The sequence below is a fragment of the Sinocyclocheilus anshuiensis genome, unplaced genomic scaffold (genome assembly GCF_001515605.1).
Source record: "Sinocyclocheilus anshuiensis isolate Anshui unplaced genomic scaffold, SAMN03320099.WGS_v1.1 scaffold508, whole genome shotgun sequence".
NCBI lineage: Eukaryota > Metazoa > Chordata > Actinopteri > Cypriniformes > Cyprinidae > Sinocyclocheilus > Sinocyclocheilus anshuiensis.
In genome coordinates, this window is record NW_015555744.1 from 1,753,761 (window position 1) to 1,761,111 (window position 7,351).

Below are 7,351 nucleotides of genomic sequence, written 5' to 3' on the forward strand. Positions count from 1 at the left end.
ACTAAAACAATGGAAAAACCCTTAAGATAACATGTAGAAAGAAAAAAACATATCTTAAGCGTGCAGAATAACATAAGTGGACTTTGAACGATGAATTGCCGCTTTGAACGATTACGTAATTATGGCATCCATAATTGTAATCGCGATTAGAAATTCGATTAATTGTGCAGCCCTACGACTGCTGAGGAGTATAAATAAACAGTAAGCAGCCCTGGGTCCACAACACATGCTGGGAATAGTGACAGTAAACTGGGTACGAACACTAAGAACAGATTAGGCAAAGCCTTTATTAGCCAGGGATTCCAGGTTCAAAGTCTGTTTATTTAGGGACTCCTCCTACTGCAAACAAGATCCTGACCCTAAAGTTCAAAAGAGAGGATGGAGGGTTAAGGCTGATGTGGAGAAACCTCAACACATTCAAGCTACAAAATTTTGTGGGATGCTTTAAACCTTCATTAAACACAAACACACTTTTTCACAGCTGTTAGAGTCTAAAACACAGACAAAGACACGTGTGTGGCGAGAAGGGTTAGACGCACAGATTTTCAACCTAAGTTTAAACATTTGCATACGGCACAGTTCTGAACCAAACGCTTTGCATTTCAGTGTTACCAAGGACAGGCTCTGCCTTCAGGATGACATTTCGTGCCACGCAGATTCTGGGCTTTTCCAGCCCTGCATACAACTAGACACTAAGCAGGCTACAAGTGTTCACTCAAAACCTGGATATTTGAAAGGCAAATTGGTTCCTGTGCTGACCTACTAATGTGCTATTAGCGTCTACATTTTTTCTTGCTTCTCAACCCAACAAAATCTTTTCAAACTCAAAGCAATAACATGGAGAATAGAAATTCAGCTTCTGTGACACTATTCTTGTGTAACATCTGGTGATCAATTACTCAAATGTCAGCAAATGGCCACAGAAAGTTCTGATTTGACATTTCTGATGAAATGGTTTGACCTTATTGCGTAAACTGGTTACCTGAAACTGAACTGAACTGGATGATCACATCACTGAATTGAATGATGAACTGCCTTTAACTGAAGATTGAGTGTTTACTATTGTCATTTTGCATTATTGACACACTAGTTTCCTATTTAATACTGTAAAGTTGCTTTGACACAATCTGTATTGTTAAAAGCGCTATATAAAAAAAGGTGACTTGACTTGGTCATAATGAAGCATGAACATAGTGAGTCTTATTTAGATCATTATTCTTAAAAAGCAAAATCGTGTTTGTTTTCTATTACGATATTTTCCAGAAAGCCAGAAATGTATGTAATCACATATGTATCTAACCGAAAACACTGTCTGAAATCGGTTTCGAATTAAAAAGTGTTCAATAGAGTTTCAGTCTAACATGTCATAGCCGAAGTTAGAAGGATTTAATTTTTCACAAAAATGAAAACCAAATTGTGACAGGTGTAAAGTCTGTTCAACAGGCTGTAAAGTAACTTCACTGTTGATCATTCAGCAGACGTAAAACTGAAAATATGTCTTTCCAAAACAAACAAAAAATCCTGATGACAAACTTCTGGGAAAATGTGTTGTGAAAATTACACAGTATTGCACAGACTCTATGTATAATGATTATATTATAATGAAAATACTAAGTATTAATATTAAATACCCCTGACTTAAGGTCTATTGCCTGTAAAGCATTAGCTGATGCTAAGACATAGCATAACTAAAACCACTACTGCATGCTAATTCTCATGGTTTTCTCTAGGAAAGTTCTCAAAACTGATCCAAACAGGTAATGTGAAGCATGTGTGTTTCAATTTACTCCATATTATTTATACCACAAATAATGATAAGCCCCTGCAAAGACTGGCTGACAGAAGCACATTGGTATAAAGCAAACCTGATTTCAAAATCCAGCAGAGACAAAAAAAGAAAAACTGATAAAAATTGAATGATGCTGAGTCTGACCTCATACACTAGGTGTGTAGACAAAAAAAAATATAATATTTTACATGTATGAGCCAGAATCAAGGGTGACTCCCACCTTCACAGTTACAGGCATGGCTGATCTCCAAAACAACCACAGCTTTACCCAGACACAGTTTAAGCTGCTGGAAATACTAAATGATTTAATGAGCAATTTGACTGATTAATAGTCGAAAAGCAATCACCTGCATTGCAAAAGTCTGTATTAATATTTATAATATAAATGGGGATGTCCTACTTTTAGTTGCAATGGGTGCAACAGGATACTTTATTGCCAATTCAAAAGGACTCGTGCCAAGATTATAAAACAACTTTAATTCAATTTAGTGGCACAGTTAAAAATAAAGCTGTTTGAAAAGTTGGGGTTGACGATCCACAAGTCGCTATCACGAATTACAGTGCAGGCAATCAATCAATCAACAAAACCTGGAACATCCGTCAGGCTGTCAAGAAATGCTTCACCAGTGGGAACCCATTACAATCAACTGTAATTACCTGTCTAGACACTTCATCCTCAAACTGAAATGAACTTACTTTTAATGATTCGTTCGGTGGTCGACAGGTTTTCTTTCGGCTCTTTAGTCGACATCTTCTCACAGTTCAATTAGCCAGCGAGCAAAGATATCCTCCGTGTTTGCTGCTGCGAGTCCGAGGAAGGAGAGATCGCAAAGCGGCCAGTGACTCCAAAGGGTCCGAGAACTGTTGAAATTCAGACCAGCGGGCAGGTTTAACGCACTAAAACAGCTAATTTAGTCAACACTGAACAACAGTTTGGTACACGGGTCACAGGGCAGCATAATAACATCGCCAGCAGACACACGACTCGAACGCTTGCCCTCGCTGACAGAAACACAACCACCGATCGTCGCTGATAAACTAACGTCAGTAGAATCGAGTCCGGTCTCGGGGTTTTCCTGCCGACATTGACCTATCTATCAGCTTTTCTCTCAGATACCTTGGGCTCGTAGCAACGGGAGCCAGCCACACAAAATGTTTAGAGTTTGGTGCGCAATCTTGAACGTTAATCCGATTTTCCACTTTTCAGAGTCAGAACGTCAACTCGCCAGTTTAGCTAGACTCTCATAAGAGAGTTCGGCATAATGATAACGTGCCGAACCGCGCCGATTTGTCTTAATAAACATATGTCCTGTCGTGTGAGAACAGCGATTGCGCGATCTACCCGCCCACTCGAGCTAACCATATGGCTAGCAGTAACTTCCAATCACACTCTCGCTCCCAGCTCCTCAGATTAAACGCTAATCTCTAACCCTCAAACGGATTTCCTGCAATATGGCGGAGCTGTGGCTCTCGACGCGCTGGTGTTGGCGTGACGTAGCACGTAAAATTTGACACGTGCGATGCAGATGGTTAAATGGGTCGTGCTGGAGGTCCCTCAGTTTGGATGGGCTGCTCTGAAAAAGAAAGCAGAAAAACTACAAGGTGAAAGCAGTCCATTAAAGTTAGTGTGACGTATATCTTTTAAAACCACACTGTAGGCCTGTTGCCACAAAGGATAAAGTTTTAGGGGGCATATTTAAAAAATTATTTAAAAAAATAATGTATGCATTTAGCAGACGCTTTGATCCAATGCAACTTACAGTGCATTGTCAAAGATGTGCTGACTGGAAACTATCATAGCATCACTGTTCATTTTTACTTTGTGTCAGCACACTTCAGGCCATGAATGGGTAACAAATCATCAAATGAGCATTTGCATGAGTGTTTGGATTTTTCTTGGGGTCAAAAGGTCATTTAAAGTGGTTTCTGTAGTGATCACCGTTTTTCGAACTGGGGTTGGGGGACACCCATGGGGAAGCAAGGGCTGCTGAAATGATTTAATGTATTATTATACATTTTTATTTATTTGTTATAAAATGTATTTTCTGGGCTGTCAAAGATAATGTGCACTGAAGAAATGGAGTATGTTTAACAATTTTTTTAATTTTTTTTTTACAATAAATTTTATTAAAAGTAAATCTTAAACTGGTCAAAATCAAACAATTGCATTCATTCTAATAATTTTTTTTCTCTACAACTAAATATCATCCTCATAATATTTTTGAGGATTTATTTTCAGTGTTAAAGCTGTGAATTATAAAATCAGCAACCTGGAATGCTTTTCATCTTTTTCGGCATTCAATTTTACCCATATATACTGGCTACCAATAGTTTACCTACTGTATATGCATAGTGGTTACTAAATATAGTGCAAAAACCACTACATTTACTGTATAAACCCTTAAGTTGTATAATCAATTAATTAGCATGAATATAATCACATCACTGCTATTTTTCCTCTATTCTAAGAGCATTAAAATATTCATAAAATTGAAAGCTTCAACTGCAAAATGAGGTGCAAAAAATTGTTCAACTAGGGGCCTCAGCAAACAAGCAGCTTTGTCATAATAATTACAGCAGAAATTCAAAATGTTGAGAGTATGACATTACTTTGTGTACTCACACTTGCATCCACCAGGGGGAGTCAAATTCTTTGTTAGGGCCTATTAGATTTATACAAAGAGCAGTATTTTATCTTCAATAATTAAAACGAACATAACCCTCATTCCTGAATAAAAGACATGGAAAGGTTGAACTCACAGGAAAGTGATGGGATATCATTTATTATCTTTAAAATAGAGATGTCAGTTCCATTGACCATGTCTACCACTTTGAACAGACATTACCTAGCACTTAGTATGCATATTTTACATTAGGAAAGTACAAAACAATTTTATTGCCAGCAAAAGCATTCAGCCGAGTTACCTTTTACAAACCTAGCGCTCATTATTATTTTTAAGACAAAGAAAGACCGTTTATTCACACAAACAAACAAACAAACTGTTTTCAAGGGTGGAAGCTGTTTTTTCCAGATGGTTGACAATCCTGACATAGTACATAATGGTTTTCACATGTATTTAGCCAATGTCTAGACATAATGCAGCCTGATTCATGAGGAACCCAGATAATTCCACCTCTTGATCTGGTGTTCATCAGCATCAACATAAAGCAGATATACCCAACCCAAGTCTGACAAACACGGAGTGATTTAATTCAAACAGAGCCTGCATACTAACATCATCTTGGTTCAGCTCATTAAATTAATGTAGTAGCACCAGTGATTAAAGAGCGGACTTCATCCAAACAACATTTCTATCATGTCAACTTCCTGAATCTGAGGCAACGTAATTATGGCTCTAACTGGTAAAACATAAACAACTGATATTTAGGTAAACAGCACTTGAAAAAGATGTTGAAAAAGAAATTTCTAATTGTTAAAGAAATCTGTTTTAGAACGGGAAGGCAAGGAGGAATACGAAGCACACACGCACGCACACACACACACACACACCTCACCACAGTGAACAAGTCTTCATCTTAATGCTCAGCATAGGCACAAAGTGGCTATTTCGGTGGCAAACACATGAAGAGACCAGAACATACATATTGAAAACAGATCCAGGGTGAAAACAAAAGGCATGAATGAAGGTTATACTACATATTAAGGACAGAAAACAAGATTTGATATGTAACAGACCTGATGGTGTAGGCAAGTCCAATTTTACCACTAAATTTCTGGGTTAAATGGTATGGCTATATTAGTTTGAATATATTAAATATCAATTAAAATGTGGGGCTTATGGAAAGGAAGCACATTTCCGATGAACATCTTCACACCAGATGGCAAAAATAAACACAAGGAGGATTATGGTGTTAGTTACAAACGTTAAAATGGTAAATTATGCATCAGCATCAGTTTAAGTATGCATGGTAATGACAGTACAAGCACGTATGCTTCACAAATGTTCGCACTTAAGCCTAAAAAACTAATTTGCAAATTTTTTCCCACACGTACTACCGTTCACTCACACTCCTTTCAAATTCTAGCCATTAAGCTCCTTTCAGCGAGAATTTGCTCGTATCTGAGACATAAGGCTCTCTCCATTGTAGCGCTAGCTCTGATCTCCCAATCTCATCCACCACATCAGTACCAAATGACTTCACCCACATTTAACTCAGTTTTGTATTAAATCTCCCTGTTTTTCTGCCACCAGCACAAAACTGGATCCACTGGAAAAACAAATAGCATCTTTGGCTGCAGGTCTGAGAAAACCTGAAGAGCAAAAATGGATTTGTTTCTTCCCCCCCTAAAAAACTCAGCACAGTTCGGTCTCAGTCTGTTTGCATAGGCTTTACGGTTTTGTTAAAGCAGCTTTTTCAGGTATGATAATGTCAGAAGATATTAAAGTGGTTGAACTGACATATTAGCATGAACTTGACAACTTAAATTAAAACATCAAATCGTAGCTCTTCATATCTGTCTAGACGACCTAACAGAACGCCTGTTTTTGAACTTTGATATCTTCATTATGTATGGAGGCCCCTGAGGCTCATGTGAACTTGTTTACTTGATCTAACGCTACTGAGAAGGGCAGAACGGGAACAGCATGACTCCATAACCAGCCATGACTGATCAAATACAAAAGTAATCTAAAGTGCAAACTGAAGATCCTGTTGCAGATGCCCCCTTGATTGCAGAAAAGTCTTGTTAATTTTACACTTGACAAGACTCCATCTTGGCGCACAATATTTCATAACATGCAGCTTGAAGGACCTACAAAAGGCTTGAATGAATGTCCAGTGTGCATTTCATTTTTTTTTCTCCATAGACCGTAATGTCCCTCGCTCACTGCATGATGAAGCCTGGCTGGGGTGCCATGCGTGGAGGGGGTCTCTGGGGCACAGGTGGGGCGTATTGCTGCATGTACATGTTGGGGTATCCCTGGTTAAGAATGGGTGGCGTGTTTCCTACTCTAGGGGGAATAGGGGGGTATGGAGAAGTGGGTGTGAATGGAGAGGCCGCAGCGAACGGAGAGGTAGGAGGGTAGGAGAAGGCTGCGGTGGGCTGAGCAGGAGGAGTTTGGGTGACTTTAACAGGGGGAAGAGGAGGAGCCCGCCGGGGCATCGGCATGGGGGAACCATTGACCTCTCTATGGAGAGCGGCTGGCCTGGAGGGAAGGTCCTGAGAGCGAGAGGGCTGAGGTGCAGCTGGGTCCATGTGGTGTCCCTTCAGCACCATTTCCTGGAGTTTCTCTATCTTGATTCTCCGCATGTGCGCCAGCTTCCTCTTACTCTGATACTCATCGATGAATGTGTCCAGGGGGGTTGCGCCATCGAGGAGCGAATCGGCCATGTTCTGATTTGAAAAAGAGAGAAATAATAGCATGATCATTGACTAATGAGTCCATCAGATGATGAACAATCCCCAGCAGATATCTAGTGCAACTTTAAAGGTGCCATAGAATGCATTGATACAATATTTTAAATTGTTCTCTGATATCTACATAGAAGGTATGTGGCTTAGGTAAGGGCAAAAAATCTCCAGAAACGGTTTTACATGTC

The 7,351-nt window shown here is 39.3% G+C and overlaps 2 protein-coding genes across 6 annotated transcripts in view; both read right to left on the minus strand.

Moving 5' to 3' along the window:
* LOC107673394 (serine/threonine-protein phosphatase 2B catalytic subunit alpha isoform-like) overlaps window positions 1–3,843 on the minus strand; it is a 64,469-nt gene extending 60,626 nt beyond the window's left edge. For 3 of the 5 annotated variants that reach the window (XR_001632399.1, XM_016466970.1, XM_016466968.1), the window contains exon 1: window positions 2,486–3,843. Coding sequence is in view for 4 of the 5 variants with exons in the window: in XM_016466970.1 (XP_016322456.1) it covers window positions 2,486–2,540 (55 nt within the window). In the remaining variant the exon portion in view is untranslated. The remainder of the gene's footprint in view (window positions 1–2,485) is intronic. The other 2 variants (XM_016466971.1, XM_016466969.1) reach the window with 1 other exon arrangement.
* Window positions 3,844–4,553: 710 nt separating this feature from the next.
* Window positions 4,554–7,351, minus strand: part of LOC107673398 (vacuolar protein sorting-associated protein 37B-like) — a 16,768-nt gene continuing 13,970 nt past the window's right edge. Inside the window, exon 4 of the mRNA XM_016466974.1 lies at window positions 4,554–7,145. Within this exon, the coding sequence (XP_016322460.1) occupies window positions 6,636–7,145 (510 nt within the window). The 3' untranslated portion in view covers window positions 4,554–6,635. The remainder of the gene's footprint in view (window positions 7,146–7,351) is intronic.